Source organism: Aedes albopictus, chromosome 2 (genome assembly GCF_035046485.1).
Source record: "Aedes albopictus strain Foshan chromosome 2, AalbF5, whole genome shotgun sequence".
Taxonomy (NCBI): Eukaryota; Metazoa; Arthropoda; class Insecta; order Diptera; family Culicidae; genus Aedes; species Aedes albopictus.
Window position 1 is genome coordinate 355,255,089 of NC_085137.1, and position 27,614 is coordinate 355,282,702.

At 39.8% G+C, this 27,614-nt stretch overlaps 2 protein-coding genes across 10 annotated transcripts in view; one reads left to right on the plus strand and one right to left on the minus strand.

Annotated features, from left to right (window-relative positions):
• The window catches only part of LOC115263285 (tetraspanin-18), a 174,516-nt gene extending 171,114 nt beyond the window's left edge, over window positions 1-3,402 (plus strand). For all 8 annotated transcript variants that reach the window (XM_029866420.2, XM_062852785.1, XM_029866419.2 and 5 more), the window contains one exon: window positions 2,652-3,402. In XM_029866420.2, the coding sequence (XP_029722280.1) occupies window positions 2,652-2,804 (153 nt within the window). In that variant the 3' untranslated portion in view covers window positions 2,805-3,402. The remainder of the gene's footprint in view (window positions 1-2,651) is intronic.
• LOC109407423 (cubilin homolog) lies at window positions 3,255-26,991 on the minus strand. Of its 2 annotated transcripts, none has more exons than XM_029866474.2 (14): window positions 26,737-26,991; window positions 15,600-15,875; window positions 14,852-15,539; window positions 14,565-14,795; window positions 14,041-14,436; window positions 12,393-13,983; window positions 10,936-12,333; window positions 10,534-10,877; window positions 10,113-10,473; window positions 9,471-9,803; window positions 9,229-9,413; window positions 4,795-9,168; window positions 4,651-4,737; window positions 3,255-4,278 (listed from the first exon to the last, which is right to left on the minus strand). In XM_029866474.2, the coding sequence occupies exons 1-14, from the start codon at window positions 26,805-26,807 to the stop codon at window positions 3,415-3,417; spliced, it is 11,199 nt and encodes a 3,732-aa protein (XP_029722334.2). In that variant the 5' UTR covers window positions 26,808-26,991; the 3' UTR covers window positions 3,255-3,414. The 2 variants fall into 2 exon arrangements, with proteins under 2 accessions (XP_029722334.2, XP_029722333.2); XM_029866473.2 differs by lacking the exon at window positions 26,737-26,991 and adding an exon at window positions 21,071-22,067.
• Between the last annotated feature and the right edge of the window lie 623 nt (window positions 26,992-27,614).

The following is a 27,614-nucleotide window of genomic DNA, read 5'->3' on the forward strand; positions in this document are numbered from 1 at the left end:
CCAAAATTCCTCTAGAAATTTCATCGCAAATTCATCTAGGGATTCCTCCAGGAATTCTTCCAGGAATTTATCAAAATATTCCTCCTGGAACTCCACCACTGCTGCCTTCACGAATTACTCCAGAGATTCTTCCACGAATTATCCAGGATTTATCCAGATTTCCTCCAGTTATTCTCCAGGGAATCCTCCAGGATTCTTCAAGGAATGCCTCCAGGTATTCCTGTAGGAATTCATGAAAAATCATTATGTTGTGCAAATATCCTCCAATTATCGCGTAATTCATTGTAGGCTCCAACCGGCTACACAACTGTTAGTGAAAATTCTCAACGTTGGTTTTGATTGGTTTCTATAATGGTTATGAATACTGCATATAAAAAATTCTAGAATAAATTCATGAAAGGCTATTAAAAGGTTTTGCTGTGAAAAGAGCATGAGCAATTTTTAGAGATTTTTAGCAGAATTACCAAAAAATATTCAAGGGTATGAGTCTAGGGACAATGGAAATTCGCGGCAAAATTACTTAAATATCGCGGGCTACTATTGTAAATTTCGCGGTAATTTCGCGGACTTACATTTTTACCGTTTTGTTGAGGAAAACTTAAATTATGAAGGCCAAATGAAGAATAAATTTGAATTTTGTTAAGCGCAATCATAAATTCATCGAAAAAGTAACAAATTTGACGAAAGTCAGCAAAGAAGCATAAATTTAAAATGCATTAATTTTTTATCATGCAGATAAAGAATCGTATAGGGTGTCCCAGAAAGTATGGGCACAACTTTGTACAGTGAAAATACAATCATTTTTTTAACAAACAACAATTTTTATATTTTTGTATTATTATTCAGAGTATTTTAATTGATACCTGTGAAGGGTTTATACATTAAAAAGGGTTTCTATATGCAGAATAATTAAAATGAAAAAACATCTTTTAAAACTTCTGCACAAACTACTTTTTTACGGTTTTGCCAAATATCCAAATTCGAAACATTTTTTCCGAATTTTTTCCACATGATACATTCGAAAACATGTTTCCTCAGCTGGTTGATTGATTTTTTTTTATAAAAATATGTTTTGATTGTGCGTACGGGTAAATCATAATTTTGAGAAAACTGAAATATTCGCCTTTTCTATTTCTGGATAAGACATGCCCACAGACATTCGAGTTTTAAAACAAGTTTTGACGAGAATAAAAACAATTCAATCTACACTTTATAAAGCTGGAGCATTTATTTAACTTATAGTGAATTAAAATGTAATTTTCTGCATGTTGTGATATGTATTCAGAAGCTTGTTTACAAATATTAGAAAAACGGGTTTTCAAAAATATCGATTTTGGTGTTTCAATTTATTTTTCAGGTTCAAAAGTACATGTTTTCAATTCGAACTAAAGGTTGTATAATAGATACGCATGTATAAATACTCGGATATATTTTTTTGAAATTTTTATCGAGCCTAATTTCATGCGTAGAAAACAATTTGTTAAGCGATGTAATTGAAAAATATAGCAATTTGTGCAGAAGCTTTAAAAGGTCTTTCAGGAAATGTTCTACCGCATTCAAACGAAGCGTGAAATGCAAATTTTAATAATTGACATTTGATGTTGATATATTAAGGCAGGATATGTGTGAAAATAAAGTTTGTTTATGCATCCATTCCCAAATGGCAGAGCTGCAAAGTTGTGCCCATACTTTCTGGGACACCCTATAAATTACTATACACTGTCAAAAACTTGCAGCTCATTTTTGCTTAAAAGTTAAAAAAATAATGGATATTTGTAGGATCTTCCAGATTTCGCAACATTTCGCGGGATATTTCAAATTTCGCGGTCGAGCCCCAATTTCGCGAATTTCGCGGCTCCCGCGAAATCGCGAATTTCCATTGTCCCTAGGTATGACCTATGACAATAATAAGCTTTTCCGTCATGCGTTCGACTACAAAAATATTCGAACGAAATTCCCAAAACAATTGCTAATAAAGTTTTGTGAACTGAACATAGGGACTTTCATGAATTTTTTGTCCGGGAAAATTTTTGACGTTCTTTCGTTGAAAGCTGTGTCAAAAATATGCTGTTTGTTTCTTTGGGTAAAATTTTCATGTTTTTGTTTCAAGTTTTTTTTTTTAATTGTTCAAGAAATTCACTGGGTATAATATAACTCATTAACTTCTAGGTCATCTTCTGATTTTTTGAAAACTGAATACGCTCAATCAAAACTCTTGGCGAACTATAAAGGGCTATTCCCATTACACCGGGCCGTGACCGTGCCGGGCCCCAGCCGTGCCCCGGTCATCGATTTCTTACATGCGATTACTATGGCGTGTTTCACATCACACGCATAGATATCGTTAGAAAGAAATCGATGACCGGGGCACGGGCGGGGCCCGGCACGGTCCCGGCCCGGTAAAGTGAGAAGACCGCTTAGAATGAAATTCCTGAATGATTCTTGTAGAAATTCACTCAGACATTTCCCGAGATTCATTGATGAATTTCTGTTGAAACTATAAATACTGGTTGTTGTGAGGTATAATGACATAAACTTCTGTAAATAATCTTGCCGAATAAATTGTTTTTTGATTCAGCAAATCAATATTATGATCGCTGTGTACAATTTGAATCAAATCCCATATTTAACTATCTTTTTTATCTTCTCAGGGCTGCTACAATGCACTCATCGACTGGATAATGTACAATCGGAATCTGGTAATCATCGTGGCCATCGGAGTCGGTTTGGTGCAGCTGTTGGCGATATTCCTATCGTTCTGTTTATGCAAATCAATCGAAAAGTATCGAGGAATGCGACTGTAAACCATCACAGTTGAAGGTCATTCCCCGGGGAGCACATCACAAATCGGAGATCCAAATGTAAATTGCATCATCAATCAACTATGAAGGCGGAGGAGGGTGACGACCATAGGCTGGTTCTGAGCGCGGAGATTTGAATCTCGAGCGATATCGGTGGAATTATATGTTCAAAAGAAAGATGCATCATCGTGTATTTAGATAAGTAACCGGCTGTTCGATCGGCGAGGAAGGTGATCGAACGTACAAGTGCACTTTTACTATACACAAGTAAACTATAGGAGTATAGAGATACCGCTGGTCGACGCAAACACTCGAGACAGTCATTCACAAAAGTAGCGGTTAAGTTTTCGAGGGGCGGAGAAAAGTTTTCTGTTTCGATCTTTGGTTTTATTTTTGTTGCGTTTAGCGGCATCGAGTAAAAAGCGAGTAAATGTATGGAAAACAGTGGAAACGTGGATTTTTACACATCATGCTTTATTGAGACATCATCTAAAATCTACCATAGGTTGTGTAGTATAAATTCGAATATTCGATTTTATAGTTACGATAATCAATTGTTTTTTGTTTATATGTAGAAATAAATAAAATAATTTAATACAAATTCACAAAGCCTTTACCAATTATTTACTAATGCATCCTTTTCGATGGCCATGTATTTTACTAGCCACCCTGTGCCTCCAAAGTTTTGAGTCTGCTTATGAAGTACCTGCATCACACTGTTTTCACTAATATAAGTCGATGGCTGATCTCCACCGCAATGCTTTCGGACAGTCCGCTTCTCGGCACCCTTGACTTCTATCAATTCAACATAATCCGTACTACAAGTAGTAATACTTCCCATATCAAAAGTGTCAAATTTCAAAGCAATACGCATATTGTTCGGAACCGTCACCGTCCACAAGCATTGCTTCCGGGTGCGATTGTTGTTGGGGTACAACGGGCTGCTGAATATTCCCCCATAGTTGAACATCTCTCCTCCGCATCCTCGTCCTTGATCCGTAGCCAGATACGAAGCATCAATCATCGTCGAAACATGTTCTGCTTGCGACGGCGGCATTTCTATCCTCAGCGCGTTACTTTCCGAAAACACTGGATTCGGCGTCGAATAGCTGCACAGCAGCTCCAGTTGTTTATCCGTTCCCAGTCCGTCGTAGATCCGGATGCCCTCCTTCTCGCAGTCCGGAGCATGAGTGTAGAAAATGGCAAAGTACAACGCTAGGGTGTAGTTCTCCGGAACCTGAATCGTGATGGTACAGTGTTCCTTCCGTACCACGTAGTTGCTATTGATGCGACCCTGCAGTCGGGTGTAGTTTTGACCACAGTAATTGTTTTGCTGTATGGACAGACGGAATCCTACGTCTTGGACGCGCTCGTCGCTTTCAAACTTCACGTAAAGTTTGCTCGAATGAGAATGGTACGTTACCGGAAGGCCCCCGGACCCGCAGTAAATGTGATGGGAATTTGGATTTCTGGTACCCTAGAACGATTGAGATAGAAAAGTATGTGACTTAGGTATGCAGAATGTCGATCCATATGTATGTAATCTACTCCCATATGCATCGATCAAGTCCTCAAATCGTTTGACTAGATATTGTATTAATCTTTCTTATCCCTGAGTTTTAACGTTGAGGGTGTTCAAAATCAAATTCAGTACGGTTTGGAATCTTTCCGCAATTGACAAAATTGCTGTTTTTTCAGATTTTCGAACAACATTCCAAAAATATCTCAAGTTAATCATTCTGTAAAACTCCGAGCAGAACCATCTGCTCACTGTTAGTATTTTTTTAAGAATAAGATAAGAAAAAGAGGAAAACCTTTCTTGGAAAATAAGAAAAATGAAAATACTCACATGATAAAACGAAGACTTCTGTGCATGTGACGATTTTCCTCGGAATATCACATCTTCGCCTAAGCCTTCATAGATAAATGTTTTTACCTGAAAAAATATATTTTATAAAATTTCAGGTCTACATTCTACCAAACCAAAACTTACGCTCGCGTCAAAGAACTCTAGCTTATCGGGACACTTTTCCAAATCATCGCTGTAGTTTTGCAGCTTGAAATCGTTGAACTCCACGTTGATTGTTTTCCCAGCAGGGACCTCCAATCGCCAAAGACATCTGGTATTTGATGGATAAGTTCCCTTACCGTAGTTTGGACTCTGCACAACTTCCACCTGACCTTCAGACAAGTTGTAGTAACTTCTACCGCAAGGGGTTTCCACAAGCGATATGGTTGCATTAAACCCGCTTCCCTGTCCCGTAGAGTCGGTCACCATTCGCATAAACAGGGACTCGCTGTATGTCGTCGCAGGCACTGGTAAAGCGTAGCCACAGTACTTTCCAATCAGGTCGGCAAATGGACCGCCTCCGTCACGTGCCTCCACGAAGTTGTCCGAACAACCCGTACTATTGCGGGAAGAACCCAGAAGGAATTTGTTGAAGGTAAGCCGCAGACTGTACCCCGGGGGAGCTTTAAACGTGTATTGGCAATCGCGCATTGCGGGATCATTGTTCTGCATGTTGAGGTTATAAGGTTGTGAGTTAGGTTCCAGGGTTACCTGAAGATCACAGTCGTTTACAAACAATACTAAGGCCGAGAAGTGATGGCTATTAGAGGTGAATTGCTCCGACTTGTAGTAGACAACTCCATGAGTTCCCTTGATGCTTATTGCTGGTGCATGCGCCGTTAGATTTCCGCATAGTGATGCCATTTTTTGATCCGGTTTCTTTTCCAGCCCTTTGTAAATTTCGACGTTGTCGAAATAACATCCGTCAGAATGCTCAAGTTCAAAGTCTTCAAACCGCACGATGACTTTCTTCCCATCGGGAATCGTTATGTTCCATGTACAGTACAAGCTGTTGCCATATCCACTGATTTTTGTGTTCGTTTCTGGACTTGCGATGCGAGTGGATTGTGTAATTGAACCACCACAGCTGTCGAGTTTGTACTCAAATTTGAATCCCCTGGATTCCAGCCATCGATCCGACCGGAATACGACAGCTACTCTGCCCTTGAACCTTATACGCCCGGGGGAGTTTTGCTTGCAGTAAGTTCCAACCTTTTCCCATTGGAGTGGCGTTTGGTAATCCATAGGCTTATACAAAGTTATGTTGTCATATATGCAAATCGACGTTTGTGGACCATCCTCAAGTGCAAAGTCGATGAAGTTCAAGTTTACGTACGAATTTTGATCGTTAGCAACGAAGGTATAGTTGCAAGTCACCATCCGATCGTAGTTCATCGGATAGTTTGGACTCATCATGACACCCGTGTTTTGATCTACCGTATATATTCCACCGCAATTTTGTTCCCATTTGATGGTGAATCCGTCGCCTTCCACGCTAGAGTCTGTTCTGAATATCACTCTCATCAGGGATCCAGTTGAGTTGAACATTTTCGGAGTATTCTTTCCACAAACGCGACCCACGCTAGTCCAGCTGTCGTTGATGCGGTCGAAGAACTCCAAGTAATCTTTGGAGCAGTTTTCACTTTTCTCCAGGTTGAAGCGATTGATGAAGCTTATTCCAACGTGATATCCAATATCGGCTCGAATCGTCCAGATGCATTCCATATTGGGAGCGTATTTACCTCCTAAATTCGGTGAACCAAAAGTAGCGGTGTTCTTATGAAGAGTCCCACCGCATCCAGAGGTCATTTCAGCAAGCTTCATTTCAAAATCGCCCCTCAAATTGGCGTTCTCCGAGTGGTACTCTATGAATGCGTAACGATCCTGTGTGATGATCGTTTCCACGCCACTTCCTTTGCAAAATTTGCCCAACAGTGGACTGTTTGTGGTAGGACCGTTGTAAATTGAAAGGTACTCATTGTCGCATGAATCGTTCAGGTTAAAGTTAGCAAACTCTATGTTGATTAAAGTATTCTCCGGGTAGTCAACGTACCACGCACAATCGACAGGTCCGGTATTCTTTGCCAAATTTGAACTTGAGATGTTTTTCAACTCACTTCCGAACATTCCACCACATTGATGAATTTGATAGCGCAACTTGAACCGGACGTCACCCAAAAATAAGCCTTGGCGAGCCAGAATGTACATATCCGGGAATGGGGATCTTATCAAATCGCTGTTTGTAGCGTTTCCACAATACTTTTTCAAAACTCCCGGTTGGCCTCCGACTATGGCGCCTCGCAAGATGAATATACCTCTGGTACTCAATGCACATGCATTATTGTACATTCCGGCCTTCATTTCGCTGAAGTACAGCGCCATTGTTCCCGTCTTCCTGCCAGCTGGTCCCACCGAAAACACTCCCGAGGAACGCCTGTATTCGCACATGAAGCTTGTCTGGTTGATCGGAGTCGCAATCATTCCCTCATCTCCATCCAAATTTCCAACGCACATCGACGGCTCGTCACTGCTGAAGTGTATCTTGAACCCTTTGTTATCCGAGGAAATCCGAGACCAGAAGTTTATCATCATTTTGTTGTTACTGGAGTATATCGGTTTGTTATTGTAGGACCCACCGGTGACGAACCGTATCCGAGCCGAATAGTCAAATCCGTGATAGAATCCTATGCGTTGCATATAACTTGCACTAACTGTAGACAAGTCCAAGTCTATGAATTCAGCCTTCACTCGTCGACCTTCCGGTACCGTAATTCTCCACTCGCAGAATCGTCTAAATCTCAGTCCTCCTCCATCGGGATATCCAGGGCTGGTGATATCTCCAGCTGCCGAGTTGACTTCCCCGCCGCACTGGTCTTCTACGGAACTGAATCCAATTTTGAATCCTCGATAGCTACTCTGCATTGCAAACGTCGTGAACACTAGTTTTGCTTGATTGCCATACGTCAGGACAGATGTTGGAATCTGCGAACCGCAGTACGTTCCAATCAGTAACTCGGTGACGTTCTCCCCAGGCAGGACACTGTAGATTTTCAAATTATCGCTTGAACAGTTTGTTGCAGTTGGGAGATTTATGTCCATGAAGGTTAGGTTCAGAACTGTGTTCATACTACCGGAAATGAAGTATTCACAAACTGATTTGAAAGGGTACCCTCCGAGGATTGGATAGTTTTTGGACTGTACGGTACCTTTTCGAGTATGGATGGATCCTCCACACTTGGCAATCGATACGTTCAATTTGAACCCGTTGCCCGGGTCAGAGCTGTCCGTGAAATACCGCACTCGTAACATGTTTGAGGTGGTAAGTCTTGAGGGCACGTTTTCCTGAGTGCAGGCCCTCAATAGAACACTGGAGCTGGTAGTGCCACCATCCCGAACCTCAACGTATTCATTCACGCAGTTATGCGAATATTTCAACATAAACGGTTTGAATTCGTATTTGATGGTTTCACCAGCTGGAGCCATAATGGTCCAAATGCACTCACTATGTGGATGAGGCATTTCTGGGAAGTTGGGTGTGGTAAGGGTCATCGGAGAATTGTTTTTACGTAATATAATTCTTCCGCCACACTCCATACCGACTTCACGATACGTTAGTTTGAATTGATTGGTTGTTATATGTCCGGAATTGAACTTAACAAACGCTCTGTTGCTAGAAGTATTCACCTTTCCTGGTATTTCATTGCCACAGTACGAACCCAGCAGAGGAGAATACTCATCTATTCCGTTTTTGATGGATACCGTAGCATCGCACGCCTCCGTTTTCTGAAGCTTTATCGACTCGAACTGGAATTCTATTGTTCGCCCTGGACGCACTGTAATGTTCCACATGCAAACAGAATCTAGGAATCTAGCAGTCTCATTGTAACTTTGCGTGTCTTTTATTTCGATGACCCCGTTTGACTCCGTCATAACACCACCGCAACGCAGCGAAGCAATTCCGGTGAATCCGGTTCGGTTAGCGTAGTAATCGGAACGAAAATCTACTTTCAGGAAAGGCTTACCGTGGAACATGGACTTCACTCTATATCCAAAGGTACAAATTCTTTCCGCCTTAGACCATGATATCATATCCGAAGATGTAGAGATTTCTAAGTAATCCGAAAGACATGCGTCCGTTTCTTCCAAATCTACGTAGGTAAGCTGCAAGAAGGCATGTTCTGTCTGACTTGCAGATTGAAACACCCAACTACAGTTCAAGTTCACCCGGTACCCAATTGGATAACCGGGAGATGTTAGGTTGTACGTTGTCGCATTTTCGGAAAGCACAATTACATGTGGGCCTCCACAAAACTGGTCATCGGTGTCCGTTGATGCTGGAGTTTGATCCTCTTTTCCGATTTGCTCCCAACTCAACGAGAACTTGGAAGGGCCACTGGCGTCCGAGTGATCAAGCCGAATAAACACCACGTTCGATGATGACTTGAATGGTTCTGGGGGCGTCAGTCCACAAAGCTCTCCCTTCAGTGGCTCTGCGGTGTCATCGAAGCCGTCGTAAATCTGAAATTATGAAGAACGGATTAGGCTCCCGTTGCAACAGTGATTCTAATTAGAAACTACCTCCAGTTGGCCTTCGCAAGTATCCACAAACTTGGCATCGATTTCAAAGGCTGTAAACTTCATTGAAATGACAGATCCTATGTCAACCATGATTCTCCAGGTGTGAATCTCATTTCTCGCATAATCTCGAGGGAACATAGGAGACGTAACTACACCACTGCTTCCAGTCAGCTCACTGAACATATCTGCAATCGTACATGTTTTGAGAACTCAACACCCTTAAATTCCCATCCATCGCTTACCATACGAGAACTCGGCTAGAAAACCCTTCGCAAAGCCCTGATTTCCTGTTTGCAGTTTGATCCAAAAACTGTTGGACGACGTCAGGTTCCCCGGAAGGTTTTTACCACAGAAATCACCAATCAACTTCCCACTGCCGGAAGTTTCCCGGATTTCCAGGTAGTCAACGTTGCAATCTTCAGACTCAAACAAGTCCAGTTCCCGGAAGTATAACTGAACCGTGTTGCCCGGCGATGCCTTTATGGCCCAGATGCACTGCACGTTCATGGGATAACGATTCGGATAGTGGGGTGAAGCAAATTCACCGGAAAAGGACGTCAGTTCTCCTCCACATGCTGAAAATGGGCATTTTATTATTATTAGAGATGAACCAACCAAGGATTGCAAGTCTCACTAATAAAGATAATGAAAATAATAATAATAATAATAATAATAATAATAATAATAATAATAATAATAATAATAATAATAATAATAATAATAATAATAATAATAATAATAATACTTTTTTAAGAGATTTTAAGCCCTTGTCCGAGTCATCTGGCGTTTCAAATTGTTTCAGTTGATTTAGTTTTACTGCGATCAGCAATTCAACCACAATTCTACAGAAAAAAAAATCGTCGAGAACCATACACCATACCCACCGTTATTCAACACGGAATAACTTGCAATGAACTGCATCCCCAGCAAGCTGAACAGATTGTAATCGTCCGATGTTATGTGCACAGTCAACGAGTACCCGTTGCTAACAATCGCAGGGGGAGTTTTACTTCCACATCCGGTGAATCTTACTGGTGCGTTGATGTCTTCTCCATCGTGAATCGTCAGGTTGGCCAAGCAAGAACCCTCCACTTCGACTATGTTCATGTGCATCACCTGCAGAGTAATATGCTGCATTGGTTGATCCGCCACTAGAATCCAAGTGCAATTTTCCGATTTGATCCGGTGCGTGTTTTCTAAAGAAATTATTCCATCATGGGTTACATTAATTCGACCACCACAGTTCTAGGAATAAAAAGATTATTACTATCTGGCACATTCCCAACTTGGAACACATCAACCTACAATCGAGTAATTCGCCCTGAAACCCTTCGCTTCGAATGCCGCATCGGAGTTGAATGTGACCAGGAGCTGATTGCTGCGGGACATCACGGATGTAACGTTTGCCTCGCTATCGCAAACCTTCATCAGCAGCTTCCGTTCGTCACGAAGCATGCCGTCAAACACTTGCAGATAGTCCTGCGAACAATTGGGACTGGAAACGATGCCAATGTCTTCCAGATTGAACTTAAGGGTGTAGGCAGGTTCCGCTTGTATTATCCACTCGCAGGACTGGTTACCCGGGTAATTCTTGGGATAGTTGGGAGAATACAGGAAGCCTTGATGCGTCGTCAAAAGTCCTCCACATTCTGAAAAAGAGAATTGTTCGAATGGGTTTGTTCATGTTACAGTCGTTATGTTAATTACGGGCTGGAACAGTTCTGTAATAGGCGGTAAAGCCCTTATACGTATACGTTTGATCACTGTAGAATTTCACATACAGTATGTGACCAGAACTGGTCAGTTTCACTGGTTCTTTCTGAGTATGGCAGAATGTACCAATTATTTGGTCAAAATCTTCAGTATTCGATATTGTTAGTCCATCGTATCGACAGCTACTCGATGTTTCCATGTTGAAGTTGGATACTGTCAATTCTATCACACTTCCTGGAACAACCGCAATCGTCCACAAGCAATGGGTGTTTGTGGGATATTCATTGGGATAATTGGGAGTGTTGAATGATCCGAAAGGCCTTGTCAGAATGCCGCCACAACCGTTAAGCTGCCACTCAAGCCGGAACCCAATGCTCTCACCACTGGTGTCGGATTTGAAACCGATTTGAACGGTGGATCCTTTCGATGTCATTGAAGCAGGCATATGGTTGCAATACTTTTTCGGAACATTCTGTTCGTCGTTCGGCTCACTGATTTCAACGTAATCAAAATGACAAACGTGACTTTGATCACTGTTGAAGATCATGCCATTTTCCAGCTCGAAATGAGAGAATTCAATATCGATTTTGTTTCCAAGTGGAACGTTTATGGTCCACAGACAATCAGAACTGCCTGGATACTTGTCGGGGAAATTTGGGGATTCGATAACTCCTCCAAATCCGGTGATGTTACGCTTGCAGAGAATGTTGTATTTGAGATGGAATCCTCTGCCCTGGTTAGTATCATCACTTCTCATTTTTATAAAAGCATGGTTATCCTCGGTATTAAGTTGTATCGGATCGGTGTCGACGGTACAGAACTTGCCCAAGCTTTTACCAGCCACATCCCGTCCGTCGAATACTTCCAGATGATCGTACCGGCAATTGGCAACGCTCTCCATGTCAATGTCTATGAACACTATATGTATTGCAGATCCAGCACTGACGGTAATTCGCCAGCCGCATTGTGCATTATTACCATAGGACTCCGGATAGTTTGGTGAGATAATCGACCCTCTTGGAGAAGTAAGTACTCCACCACAGCCTGTAGACGTACCGTCCCATTCAATGTAGAATCCACCATAGTTACGCGACGCATCCGAATAAAACTTCAAGTATATTTTATTACTGAAAGAGATGGTTCCGTTGAAGTCATCCGTTCCGCAAAACTTTCCGATCAATGGCGCACTGGATGTGCCTCCGTTACGAATTTCCAAACCATCGAATCGACATGCTGTGTGCTTTTCCATGGTGAAGTTCTTCACATTCAGCTCAATTTGCTGCCCCAATGGAACCGTAATCACCCATTCGCAGATCTTGTTGGACGGATATTCCTGTGGGTAGTTTGGAGACTTGATCACACCGGTTGATGTGAAGAAATTTCCGTCACATACTAAAATACAAAAAAAGCAAATTATTGGAAACAAACCTTCTAGTCGATTCTAAACTTACACTTTGATACATCTCGAAATAGGAACGATAGACTGAACCCATCTTTGGAACTGGAGCTATCACTCTTGAAACGAATAGTGACTACGTTTCCCGAGCTTGTTAGTGCTGGTGGTTTCGTCGTTCCACAGTATCTTCCCACCAGCGGATTCGACACCGATGAGTTGTCGTAAATCTCCACAAAGTCATACACACAATTGCTGCTCTTCTCCAACTCGAAGCTGTTCCACGTCAACTGGATGGCATGCGTCTTAGGAGCAACAATGACCCACCGGCAGTCAGAATCCGGCATGTAGCTCTCCTGGTCTGTCATTGAGGGAGGCCGTATTGTAAAATCTTCCGAAGTTATCACGCCTCCGCAAGTCACGTTGACAAATGTGAAATTGGCCTTGAATCCCTTGCCTCCGATAGAGGCGTCCGATACAAAGCGCATCAACATTACGTTCAGCGATGAAATAGCCCTTGGAGGGATCTTCGAACTACAATATCGTCCTATGAAAGAAGAGTTACTGGCTTCTAGTCCGTCGTATATCTCAACAAAGTCCAAATCACAGTTGGGATAAGAATTTCCTTCAACATCGAAGTCTTGGAAATCCAGCAAAACAGCCTTTCCAAGCGGGGCTTCAATAACGTAATCACATCTTTGATTCAATCCGTACGTCTTCGGATATCCAGGGCTGGTTATCTCTACGCTTGGGTCTGTGTAAACTCCTCCGCACAATAGCTTGTAAGTCAGCGAGAAACCACCTTGCGATTGGGACCAATCTGAATGGAATTTCACCAGCAGGCTGTTGGAGTTGGTTCGAAACTGCGGTGGTGCACGCTCTCCGCAAAACCTTCCGAACGAGGGATCGTCCACAGTTCTCCCGTCGAACATTTCTACGTAATCGAACTTGCATGTTTCACTGGACTCGAGATGGAATCTATTGAACTGAACATTGATCCGGCTTCCTTGTGGTAGATTGATTAGGTATTCACAGATCAAATTATTTGGATACTTGTTATCTTCATATCGTCTTGGGGAACTAATTTCTCCTTCGGTCTTAGTGAAAACGCCACCACATCCCGGAATACCCTCTATCACAGAATAGCTTATCTGGAACCCAGAGTCGGTTCCATCCTCGTCAGAGTGGAAATACACGGTCGCTTCATTCCCTGGAGTAACCAACGGCTCCGGGTGTGATGTGTTGCAATACTTCTTCAACACAGGCGCCTCTTCCTGCAATCCATCACTAATTTGAACAAAATCATACTCACATGAATCATGAGCCTCCAACTGCATGGTGAAGAAATGAAACTGTAACCGTTTACCAGGGGGAGCACTCAAGAACCACTTGCAGTCCCGATTTGGAGGATACTTTCCTGGCGAACCCGGTGACGCTATAACTCCATGACTTTTAACCGACAACTCTCCTCCACAAATAGGATCGATACTATCCCAATGCAGAGCGAACCCATCATGAGCTGTACTATTATCCGTCCGGAACCAGAGATATAGGAAGTTATGAGTGGACAGAATGTTGCCTCCCATGGGCAATGTGTTCCCACAGAATCGCCCAATGTTATGCGCAGCTGAAGTTTTGCCATCGTGGATCTGAGAAATACAAACTTACTGCAGTAGCTGATCCCAAATCTTCCCTAACCTACTGACCTGAAGCCAATCGTACTTGCATTCCTTATTCTGCAGTGGGTTTTCCAAGTTGAACTTTGTGAATGTAACATTCAAGATTTTGGTGTGATTCGTAATGATCAGCCAAGCACATCTTGCATTATGATTGTATGTTCCATTGCCAATTGGGTATGTCAGGCTTCCAGATAAGACATCCAGGACGCCTCCACACGCCCGCTGTACACTCTGGCAGCGCATCCCTGTATATCCTGACGGACAAGTGCAAACGTAGCGATCGATGAACGGAGTACAAGTTCCACCATGCATGCATGGGTTAATGGCGCATGGTGAGATGAGCCTGGCACAGTTCGGCTGAGCAGTACCTGGTGGACACGTGCAGGTGTAATTGTTGCCATTTGAGATGCAGGTACCACCGTTCTGTAATTTAGAAAGGAAACAGACAGTTTTTCGGTTAGGATGTGCTTCATTTAATCGTTGAACCTTTCTTGTAAAAAGTTGATATTGAAAACTGATATTAGCAGATCAATGCCGTCCAGCGAACATACCTTGCACGGGTTGAACGTACATGGGTTCATTGGCATCCGGATGCAGCCAGTAGATCCATATCCAGAGCCTTGATACCCGGGTGGACAAATACATGATACTACCCCACCCGAGTAGTCCATACACCGGGCCAATGGATGACAAAGACCTGGTGTGCAACGGTTTCCTCTCAGTGTGCAGGTCTGCCCATCTCCCATGTATCCCAAAGGACAATTGCCGCATTTTGAAGAACCCTGAATTCAAAAGCATATTAAATTCGAGGCTTAGATATATATGAGGTAGTCCATACCCTTAGATTGATACATGTAACTGCAGGGGAAGTACTGCATCCTCCATTATTCGTTTGGCACTCATCTATATCCACGCAGTAGAATCCATTTCCGGTGTATCCCGCAGGGCAACTACCACACACGAACGACCCTGGTAGATTGATACAGCTTACCTCTGGATCCTTTGAGCAATGTGGTTTAGATTCTGCACATTCATCTACATCCACTGAACACGCTGGCATTACACCATTATTCTTCCATCCTTGATCACAAATGCATTTATATCCTGGTTCTTCCTTAGTCTGAACGCACGTTCCATGCCCACACAGTTCACTACCAGACGTCAAGCAATCCTTTGTTTTACTATTACAATGTATTCCTTGCCATCCATTAGCACAGATGCAACTATATCCACCAGGTGTATTCTTGCACGTTGCACCATTCTGGCAGCCCAAATCAGTACCCGCAAATTCGGAGCATTCGTTGACATCATTGGCACAAGTCGGACCCTCCCAGTTCTTAGGACAAAGGCAAACGAACGAATCGAACAAGCTGATACACGTTCCCCCGTTTTGGCAAGGGCTTGTCTTACAGTTGTTCTCCCTCAGTTTACTCAACACGTTCCCGACCTTCCTTTCCAACACAGTCAACCGTCGATTGATATTGTTGATCCTTCCACGACCTCGTCCTTCACCTGTGTCACTAGTTCTGAAACAAGTTCATCTTCATCATCAACTTCATCCGCCACTCCCACCCATCCCTACCTACCCATTCTCCAGTGCAGCGATCCTTTTCTGCAAACCGAACGGCCCACTCACGACGTTCATCAGGAACTGAAGCTGACTTGATCCATTCGGAAGGCTCGAGTCGGATGGTACCGAAGATGATGACGACGACGAAGACACGTTTGCAAGACCATGTAGCAATTTTCCGAGACTCACATCACCGACGTTGAAGAAACTGTTGCCCTTCAACAGCACGGTGATGTTGCGGTCCACGGCCGATTCGATGATGAGATGTCCATCGTTGGTGAGCAGTTTTGGTCTGGTAAAATGAGAGGAGGTATTTCAAACAAACTGTCTTCGCAGTGTATAGATAGTAGTGTTAATGTTCATCAGTGCTACTCAGCAATGCGTTGAGTCAATACCCTTTGATTAGTAATGATAACTGGTTAGGGATAGTAATACGGATCGCCTGTTCCGGTGGTAGGATTCCACAAGACAGGTGACAGATAATTCATGGTGTAGTGCAGCCAAGGGTGCGGCTACTCCCGATTTATAGTTTGAGGTTACCCCTTCAAAATTCCCCTCGGAGAAATTTCAGGAGGAATCTGTAGAGGAATTCCTGACGGAATCTGTGAAGGATTCCGGGAAGTAAACCCTGGCAGAATTACTTGAAGCATTCCTGGATGAATTAACGGAAGAATTCCAGAAAGAACTCCTAGAGAAATTCCTGGATGAGCTGCTGGTGAAATTCCTGGAGGAACTCCTAAAGGAACTTTTGGAGGAATTTCTGTAGGATTTCTCAGAGGAATTCCTGAAGAAATCCGTGGAGGAATTCGTGGAAGAATCCTTCCCAGGAGGAGTCCCCGGTGAAATTCGTGGAAGTATTTCCGAAGGAATCTCTGAAGGAATTTCTGAAGGAATCACAGGATTCCTAAAGAAATCCTTGCAAGATTTTCTGGAGCAATCCATGGAGGAATTCCTGGAGGAATCCTGGTAGGCATTCCAGGAGGAATTCCTGGAGGATTTTGTGGAGGAATTCCTGTTGATATCCCTTGAATAATTTCAGGAGGAATCTCTGGAGGCATTACTGAGGGAGTCCTTGAAATAATTCCTGGAGGAATCCGTGCAGGCATTGCAGGAGGAAGCTCTGGGAAAATTCTGGTAGATTCTCTGGTGTAATCCTTAGAAGAATTACTGAAGGAATGTAATTGAGAAATCCCTGGAAGAATTTCTGGAGGAATTATTGAAGGAACTTCTGAAGAAAGTACCGCGACGGTAAGGATGATAGAAAGAATGAGTTTTTAAAGGGTCAATCCCCACATACCTAACCCGAGGAATTTTAAGTATTTGATCAGCAGATTTTCTCATTCTATAAAAAAAGAAGGTTTTTTCAGCAGCGAAGACGTGGTAGACTTAATCCCCTTCTTCTAATTTATCTGTAACTTTGAGAAAAACACAAAAGTAGTTCCGTTTTTCGCACAGAATGCCGGGTAGAAGGCATATCTATCTTATGATGCTTTTCCAAAAAAAAAAATGGGTTTAACTTTTAACCCCTTTTTGAGTACATATGCCTCATTCTTAAAGTAAATGACTTCAAATGGTTTCGATTCGTTTTCTTTCAGAATTTTCTTGAATTTTCTATGACAACAGCACAGTGTGTTTCAAAATGTATTTTTTTTTTATTTTTGGGAAAATGGGTGCGTATTTTAAAAAAGGGGAGGCTTGATCCCCATTTTCATGATATGAAGTAATATTTTAATAATCTATAAATCTATCAATAAAACTGTTTTAGAACCCGAGAAAACACTCTGGGAGAATATATCTTTACAGGGACCCAGGTATCCACAATATTTCCTATAGTTTCTGGGAAGTCTTCATGGGCCTCAAGGAGGTTTAAAAGGAATTTGAGGCGTTACAAGGCGTTTCGGAAGGTTTCGAAAAGTTTCAAGGGTTTCAAAGGGTTAAAAAAGCGTTTACGGAGAGTCTTCGGGGTTCTTAGAAGGTTTTAAGGTATGGGGTTTTAAGAAGATTCATGGCGTTTCAGGAGGTTTCGAGAATTCAATACACGTAAAATATGAAGACAGAGCACGTTTATTTGAGATAAATTTGTGAAAAAATACAACTTGTTTTGGTGAGGATTCGAAGACACAACTCTGTGTCGTTAGTCCGGCACTTAAACAAACTAATCCAAAAAAACAAGTTGCGATTCTGTGAAAAAGAAAGTCAAACTGAATTCGATATATCATCCTAACCAGATCCGCCTTTCACAATTTCAACTCTCCTTTCGGCTTTAGATGTCAATCTCCCGCACTCTTGCAGCCTAAATACGTAAGAACGTACAGTGTATCAAACAATTGTCCGTACAGCAATTTTTTGTCAAAATAATGGTTCATTCAAATCTTCATAACTTTTTTATACGTCAATCAAAAACGCTGAAATTTTGACCAATCATAAACAAAATATGTAAGCTTCATTGGCAAAATTTTGAACCAGATCTGCGAGGTTTTAAGGTATTTCTAGGCGTTTCGAGGGGTATCAGGGGGTTTCAGTAGAATTTAGGAGAAGTCCACTGCACCTCCACCAGTCTACCACAGAGAGTGGTTATTAGGTGTATAAGTCTATATCAGGGAGTTTTATGACCCTTCAAGTGGGTTTAGAAAGATGTTAGAAGAACTTAAAGGAAGTCTATGAAGGTCTCAGGGCGTTTCTTAGGGGTTTCAATGCGCTTTGAGAGGCTTCAGGAGGTTAGGTTAGGTATCTTTATTAGAGAGGTTTTCAGCCCGAGGCTGAGTCGCAGGAGGGTTATCTGAGAGTTTTTAAGGCGTTTCAATCAATTTCAGGGGGCTTCATGGAGTTATTTAAGATTCTAAAATTGTTTTTTGGACTTAATGCTATAAATATTTGAAGTAGCATCGTTGAAGGTGACAATGGGTCAGAGGGGCAAGATTGGGTCAAAGCATTATCTGTAATATCTCATCAAATATTGCGAATATCGAATCAAAAATTTTCTAGTGTCATCCTCGTAGTTGCCAGCAGTTCCTGTCAAAAACTTAGTTTTCTAGTGCAATTAATTAATTTTTGATAAACCATCAAAAAAGCTCGACAATAAATCCTTTTTCAAATGCCACTTTTAAGACTCGATGAAACATCACGCTTTTGGGTGGAATGACACTTTTTAGAATCTCAAATTTATATATAATTTCAATTCAATACATTATTGGTAAGAAGTATCAACCTTGACCAGAACTTTATTAACTTGTTTTGTTATCAATGCGGAACAAATTCAGGTCCCATTTTCAAACACTTGTAGTTTTAACGAAAATAAACGAACTCCAAATATTTTTTTAATCATTTGTGCATGCGTTACCAATGATCACATCCCAATGATCAAAGAAGTTTTTGGCGCAAAATTTATTGAACAATAAATGTGGAAGTATGCATTTTTGATTCATTCTCACCCCCAACGATTGTACCACAATCCGAGGTGTAGTTGAGCATCAGAGTGAAGTAATGACCATCAGACTGCCATTGTTAAAATGCCATGGGTGGTACATTTTTTTGTAAAGACAAATAACATCGACTCCAGCCAGAGCTGCTGCATAGACTGACCTTTAGAAGCACGAGACGGGCAACGGACAACACACATAACACTCAATGGCTCAGTGGAAAACTTCCAATTTGGCGAAAAGTATTTTTTTTTTTCTAGTCGATAAGAACTGGAATTGAACCTACACTCTAAGGCTTACGAAACACTTAGACAACTGACGCTATTGTTGATTTTGTATCGTGTATGTTGCGTTTTTGATCAAATTTAAATCCTTTTTTTATTTAACGACAATATAGCTGTCATTTGGTTTGAGATGTAAATCTTGAGTTTTCGTCAAATTTGTGGAGTTTCTACGATTAAATTAATATGTTTTGAAATCTCAAAAGCGCTCATAGAATATTTATGGAGTGAAGAATTAGCCTTAGGTAAAAATTTATGTTACTAAAAGTTAAAAAAAAAACAAGGGGGCCTCTTGGCTTTATTTTATTTTGTTTTTTGAATTTTTTTTTGTATTATATACTGAACGTAGCATATTTTCTTAAATAACTAAAAAAAATAGTTTGAAAACGTCAATCTTTGAAAAAAAGATTTCGTATTGGTAAATATGATTTGGAAATGTGTGGTAAGAAGTATTGAAGCGCTGCGGCGCTGAAAATTCAAAAAGGCACTACCGCTGTTGCAAAAAGTTTGACAACTTTGGTACTACACCGTTTACATCCCAACTCTACAACCGTTTCAAAATATTACGTTTTAATACCTAAATTAAAATTACGTATATTTCTTGTAATTTCTTATTGTACTTGACCCTTATTTCCAAAAAAAATTGGACAAATTCGATATTATTATAACGATAATTATTAAATAAATGGTCATAATTTCATTGCATTGGGTTCATTGAATCCGGAGATATAACAGCTCAAAGTTGGCTATCGGCCTTTTTCAAGATTTGTGCAGAATAGCGCGATCTTTTTCATATTTTTACCACTGATACACAATTAGTTGATCTACTTACAGTTAAAGAGAATATTTGATGTATTTTTCGAAAAGAAACAGCAAGTTGAACATTTTTAGGAAAGTAAAAATTTTACCTGTCCCGATCATTTTGACATTTTTAGGAAAGTGAAAATTTTCCTGTCCCGATCATTTTGTCTGTCTCCTGTACTTTAACGAGAATCGCAGAACGGCTCATTGTGATTTTGGATGCATACACATTCACTTGAACCCTTCTAAAATGTTAGTTTTTTCGAACCACGATGATGTAGTGCACGTTCAGCGTGCTTGTGTGGGTCTTATTGACCTTAACAGCCTACTAGGGTTAAGATTCACAATTACAGATTAAGCAATGGCTTACACACATCAGCGTTATCGTTATTCAAATCAAAGTTTCACTATTCGATTTAAATACTTTCATATTTTAATCAAGATTAGTTAGCTTTCAATTTGCTTCTATAAGGTCGTTTTACACCCATTTCTGCTCTTCCAAAACCACAAACACAAAACTTTTTTATTCATACTTTCGATTATATGTTGCATACAGATCCCACAATGTAGCATGTAGTTTGAGAAATTATTCAATTCCACATAATTCCTTCTTCACCATAAACTTATTCTTCTCCTTTGTCTTCTTCTCCAATGTCTTCTTCTTCTTCCTGGCTTTCCACATTGGAATTTAGCCATCTTTCTCTTATGAGCATTTCACAATTAATATTTAAAAAACTTGTTGCCATCATTGTACGAATTTGTAGATTGTGTTGAAAACATAGAAGTACACTTGCACGATAGGCTTTGGAAATTCCTCATTCGAAAAAAAAAATCCTTCACTGGATCCGGTATTCAAACACGTTCTCTTTAGATTGGCGATCCAAACTTCGTTTGTTCTTCGTCTTTCAGTTCGAATCTTCTGATTCAACGTAGACGCTCAATTTCGTAGAAATTATTCTTTGGTTCCATAATTCCAAGAAACTTACTGATTTTCATAATAACAATAAACTTGAACCAAAAAGTTAAGTAACACCAGTAGTATCACTTTATTTTCCATTATACATCATGTTGTTTTGACACTATTCTGCACAAAAGATTACACTCTACGAATTTAATGAACACGCTTAAACGGAACCGCAATTACCTTACTGCCTTACCAGAGGATAATCCTCCTGCTTATATAGCCTGAATGACATTGGGCATTGTTGATAAGAGACATTTGTGAGCCGCCCATTCGATGTCTGGACAAAACACCCCTTTTTTGATAGTATAAATTTACATAGTTGGTTTGGAACATGGAGTAACATTACACTATGAATACAGTTCTTCATGATTCTGTGTAGCGTAAAGTCCTACCTAGGACGCGACCTGCTGCTCAGTTGTTTCATGATCTATAAGCACTTCCACTGTTATTAATTGAAAGCTTTCTTTGTCAATTGACCATTCTGCACTCGTTTATCATGTGACTTTACGAAGATATTCTGTGCCCTTGATAGTCCAAAAAATTAATGACAAGGTCCGACCGAGAATCAAACCTAGACATCTTTGACATGGTCTTGCTTGCGTTAATCGTTTCACCTATATCCCTTTGAAGCCAGTGGAACCAAATATAACTGGTTGGCCATATATAAAAGGCGGCAAGAAATAACGCACAAAATAAAAGTTTATTATTGTTTTTAAAAAGGTTTACAAATTTCTATTTATATCATGGACAAATAATATTGCGTTTGAGACTTTACCGGTAGCCTAGCTAAGCCATGTTTTCTTCTTTTCCCTAGCGTACTCTATGTCTAAGGAAGTCAAGGAATTACTCCATTACGAATGGTTCCTGGACCGAACCAAACCTGTCACCTTCAGCATGGTTATGCTAAACACCCGTACAATTACCACATTGGCTATATGGACCCGAGCATGTCTAATAACTTGAAGGTTTCAAAACTTATGCCATTCAATAATGAAATTTTATTCGCAGCCGACCGTGTCTATATGGCTGACAAACACATTCGCAACAAACGCATTGATACGATGGGGACTCCCACCACGATCTTTCTTTGCAAATCTCCTGAGCAGCCCACCGGACATTACTAGTCGCTGCAATGCAGATTTTTAAATAACCTTTATTTGTATCTCATTTCTGTGCATCATTATGCATTATTATTCTAATTTGGTAAACTAAATTTAAGCTTCTACAGCCAGTGCTGATGTTAGTTATTTATGCAACAAATTGAAAATAATGATATCGTACATTTATCCAACGAGGCTTGACAAGTGCTGAAAATATCAAGTTTTGCAACGAGTTGCATACATTTTTTGCATATAATTACGAAAAATAACCATTCAGTCTAAACTTTTTTAGCTACACTAACATGTATCAGGAGGGGATTTTTTTATTATCGTACAAATTTGGCCGAAGGTTCTCAGATTTTCAAGAAACTTTTTCCACAGGCAGGGCTTATGGATATATGAGCAAAATAAAAATTGAGAAAAATTCAGGGTCGTCTATTTTTCCGGAAAACTCAGGTTGTTTTTTTTTTGTTTTCCCCTGACACTACTTTGAAAAATCATAACTCAAGAACACGTTTTTTTTAGAAATTGAAAGTATACTTTCTCAAAATTCAAAAAAAATATGAACTGGAAAAAGTTTTCCACAAAATTTTCCACAGGTGAGAAAATTCGGAAAAGCTATGCCCGAACTCATGAAATATTTTTAAACAAATATTTTTGAAAAGGTTAATAAGCTTTATTCGCTGAAATTTTTGGAATGCACTTTTTATTCGATTTTTGAGTTCTGGCCAATTTTGTAGAAAAATGTCCAAATGTACCTACCATATACCGTCAAGGCGCCATTCACCGTGGGGGCTCCATTCACCGTGTGCCTTCGAATATTTTTTCATTATTTCCATATTATGATTGAATGATATGACAATTTCCCTTCAATTTCACCAATACAACACTAATGTATTGTTACCATGTCAAAACGCTCATTAAAAACATTTAAAATTGTCATTTTGACACTAAAGTGTGTTTACAAGAAGCGGGTTTCTGCTCGTTCACTGCATTCGTGGTGAAAAAACGAAAACTGCGCTAAGGTGATTTAAGCGATAAACTAAATGTAGCAACGTTTTTATTCCACCAAGAAGCAATTAAATTCACATATCAGGTATGTATTTTGCATTAGCGTAGTAAGTTTAACAAGAAAGTACGATTACTCGTACTTTTTAATTGAAACCAAAAAGGCACGGTAAATGGGTACCCTAAAAATCAATGGTCTCCATTCACCGTGCCCCATCCTCTCTCTTCTTGGCGTAACGTCCTCACTGGGACAAAGCCTGCTTCTCAGCTTAGTGTTCTATGAGCACTTCCACAGTTATTAACTGAGAGCTTCCTCTGCCAATGACCCATTTTGCATGTGTATATCGTGTGGCAGGCACGAAGATACTCTATGCCCAAGGAAGTCAAGGAAATTTCCTTTACGAAAAGATCCTGGACCGACCGGGAATCGAACCCGTCACCCTCAGCATGGTCATGCAGAATACCCGTGCGTTTACCGCCTCGGCTATATTGGCCCACCGTGCCCCATATTGTCCCATATATCTAGAAAAAATCGAAAATTTGAAAATTCGTTTTTCTAATAAAATTTTGCAAGTTATTACTTGAAATGAATTTAAACGAAGAAAATTCCCTTGGCTGGGTTGTTTTGATCATTTTTAAACAAAGTAGAATAAAATTTCTCATACACGGTGAATGGGTCCCTACTACCACGGTGAATGGTGACCTACCACGGAATTAGGCGACCCTACTACCCTTTACTAATTGTACTATATCACCAAATTTTGTGAAAAATTTTCTACTTCTGTGGATATTGCTTTAATTTTAACCTATAATGAAGGCAATTAAAAGCGGCACCAACAATGTTTATAAGACTGGTGTCAAATGACAGCCCTTATTTGCCCCGAATCCTCTTAAATCCACGGTGAATGGTTCCTTGACGGTACGCCTTTTTTTGAAAAATCATAACTCAAGAACGAAGCATCGTAGAAACAAAGTTTTTTTTTTAGAAAATAAAAACAAATTTTCTCAGAAATCTAAAAAAATATGAGGTGGAAAAAGTTTTCCACCGTTGAGAAAATTCTTAAAGAAAAGCCGGAAAAACAATGCCAGAACTCGCGGAAAATTTTCAAAAAAATATTTTTGAGGAGGTAATTTTATAAGCTTTGATCGCTAAAATTTTTGGTATGCACTTTTCTTTCTTTCCTGAATTAAGGCCAATTTTGTGAAAAAATACCATGTTCGCATATATTATATGGTAATTTTTCACAAAATTACCATGTTCCCATATGTTACATGTCAGCGATCAAAGCTTATGAAATTACCTTCTCAAAAATATTTTTTGAAAATTTTCCGCGAGGAACCCCGTGCAAGCATCCAAATGAAAAATATTGGACCAATGTTTCACCAATAATGTGTCACCAATAATGATCGAGCTCCCGTCAGACTCGTCGTCAAACAGTTGTAGCTAAAGCAGGCAAAAGCAGATTCAGCAGCTAACTCTATACTTGATTTGCAGTTCGAATCGGAATTGAAATCGTTCTAGGTAATTCGGGCTGAGCTGCTCTGCTCAGGCTCATGCAAAGGCTGAATCTACGATAGGCTCGGTAAAAAGTGCTAAATTACAGCACTGAAAAAATCGGAAAAGTAGTACTTTTTGACACACTAGCATTAGCGGAGAAAAGTAGGCCATTTCAGAATTACTTCAGCCAACTGCAATGTCCAACTTTTTATATCGTAATTGCAATTTTTTTGACATATCTAGATTAAATTACCTAAAGCTCATTCCAAAAGCTGAACCTCAGAATATGGTATATTGTGTGCGGCTAAGCCAGTTCTACAAGTCACGGAAATATCGCTCTCACTTTAATATTTAACCCTCTAATACCCAAATTTTTGATTTTGATCTAAATATAATTTTTCGTCATCTAAAATCGATTTTAACATGTTTTGGAAGATAATTCTTTTTAATTCTCGATTTCGTGAATTTCAGTTTTTGATTTTTCTAATTTTTATTTTTGATCATCCCCACACTTTTATATTTTTCCTGGAAGCCAATTTGGTGGACGGATTTTTTGAGATGAAAACATTTTGAGATTTTATGATTATTGTTGAATTATTATTATTTTAAATTTTTTTCACAGAAAAGTTTATTTTCCGTGTAATTTTAAGGAAAATAATTTAAGAGTGTATTCGATTCCCTTAAACTACTAAACAAGGATAGAATGATTTGGGAAAAAAATAAAATATGTTGATTGTAGCGATTCAATACAAAATAAACTAAAAGGTGACTAAAACATCAATTTTTCAATGATTTTAAAAAAATGTAAATACGCTTTAAAATACACCAAAAACCGTTTTGAGATATACAGAACAGTCCCAAATATCAGCCAACAATATAAAAAAATCCATTTTCCACGAAACAAAAATTACAAAAATGCTCAAACTATACCCCGTCTAAAGGCGGAATTGGGTATTAGAGGGTTAATGTCACTGTCGTCTACTATCTTCGAAAAACGCCAAATTATATTGATGATGAATATCAGTTGACAATTTTCGAAGGTAGGTAGTCGATGACATTTACCTTAAACGCGGATCTTCCGTCACGTTTTTGTAGTCTGGTCTAGCTGCACAAGTTTTTCAAATTCGATATTTTCATGTTCAGCTTCTGAAATGAGCTATAGGTAACTGAATCTAGGTATATCGGAATCACATTTCCAGCACTGCTCTGTAGTACACCTTTCATATAACTAATCGTTCATAATACTGGATCTATACGTATGTTTCAGATTGTTCACTTGACTCTTGTTCGCAAATTCAATATTATTATTTACAAATTTAAGATCAAACTGTTATAAAGCGTTGGGAAAACACGGCAACCCTCACTGTCATGCTTTAGCGATATTACACTTTCACAATTACAGATGTTCAGGATCCTCAGGAAGTTCACAGCCACTCATAATTATACAATTAGAATGGCCAATTATCTCTAATATCTAGATGAATTAAAAAATGGCTACTCAGCATAAAGTTCATCATTTAATAAAATATCCACTTTTATTCACTATAAGATGCACGATTTCAGAACATGAAAGTTTCACTGTTCGTTTTCGTATGTTAATATTTAACGCCTTCTTTACGCCGTTTACTGTTCTGCCAAAACCACAAGCACATCACTTTTGCATTTTAACTCTTGAATTCATGTTTCCAGATTCTAAAATGCAGTATGTATGTATGTGTTCTGTGAAATATTCATATTTCACGTAATTTCTTTTTTCATCATCACATTCTTCTCCTAAGTATTCTTCTTCTTTCTGGCTTTCCTTAGCCATCCTTTGTATATGACCTTTTTTTTAGTTGAAACACTTGTTTCCATCATTGCATGAATTTGTGGATGGTATTGAAAGCACAGTAGTACACTTGCGTGATAGACTTTGAAAATTCCCCATTGGAAAAAAAAATCCTCCACCAGATCCGGTAACCAAACACGTTGGCAATCCAAACTTTTCGTTGTTTTCGTCTTTCAGTTCGAATCTTCTGATTTGACATAGACACTCACTTTCGTTGAACTAATTTTTTGGGCCCATAGCTTCAAGAAACTTACTGATTTTCATAATAACAGTAAACTTGAACCAGAAGGTTAAGTAACACCAGTAGTATCACTTTATTTTCCATTATACATCATTTTACTGCAACACTTTTATGCACAAAATGTTACACTTTTCGACTTTAGTGAATAAACCGCGCGCTTTTGAACGTAACCGAAATTTACTTACTGCGTTGTCGGAGGATAGCCACCCAGCTTATATAGCCTGGATTGCATTGGTACATCTTATCATAATTTGTGAGCCGCCCATCCGAAGTCTGGACAAAACACCCACTTTTCGATAGCAGTTCACCGAGAGGATGGCTTCATGTCCGACAAACCGAGTATCCAGTATCGCTAAGACTAGCCCCTTCTTCTTCTGCTTTTCGACGTGACGTCCCAGTTAGGACAGAGCCAGCTTCTCCGCCTTCTGATTTATTGACACTTCCACAGTAATAAATTGAGAACTTCGTTTATCAATTACCATTTCAGTAACAAATTTTGAAAACGACGTATAATCAATGCTACACCATTGATTCACTGCTCGACAAAATTTTACAAAATTTGGTATTATGGGATGAGAAAAAAAAAATAACAGGGGTTTGGGACCCTAGAAGTGTCAAAGGAAAAGAATTTTTGAAAAATATTGGACCCGAACTTCACAGTTTTCGAAGTTTGTATGGAGAACTTGGGGTGTTCAATTGATATGTGCATTGTAACGTGCCGTGCATATTTTTAGACGTTTTCGGTATTTCGGTTAGTTTCATTATTGTCTATCGCCTAAATATATGCACAGCGCTTACTAATGCACATATCAATTGAACACCCCAAGTTCTCCATACAAACTTTGGTTTTGAACTGTGAAGGCCCGGTCCAATATTTTTCAAATATTCTTT

Coding starts and splice junctions, on each gene's coding strand:
- LOC109407423 (XM_029866474.2), bottom strand. CDS start 26,807: ATGGAAAATAAAGTGATACTACTGGTGTTACTTAACCTTCTGGTTCAA. Junction 15,540..15,599: donor ATCGCTGCACTGGAGAATGG/GTAGGTAGGGAT, acceptor AACTTGTTTCAG/AACTAGTGACACAGGTGAAG. Junction 12,334..12,392: donor ATTTCGAGATGTATCAAAGT/GTAAGTTTAGAA, acceptor TTTGTATTTTAG/TATGTGACGGAAATTTCTTC.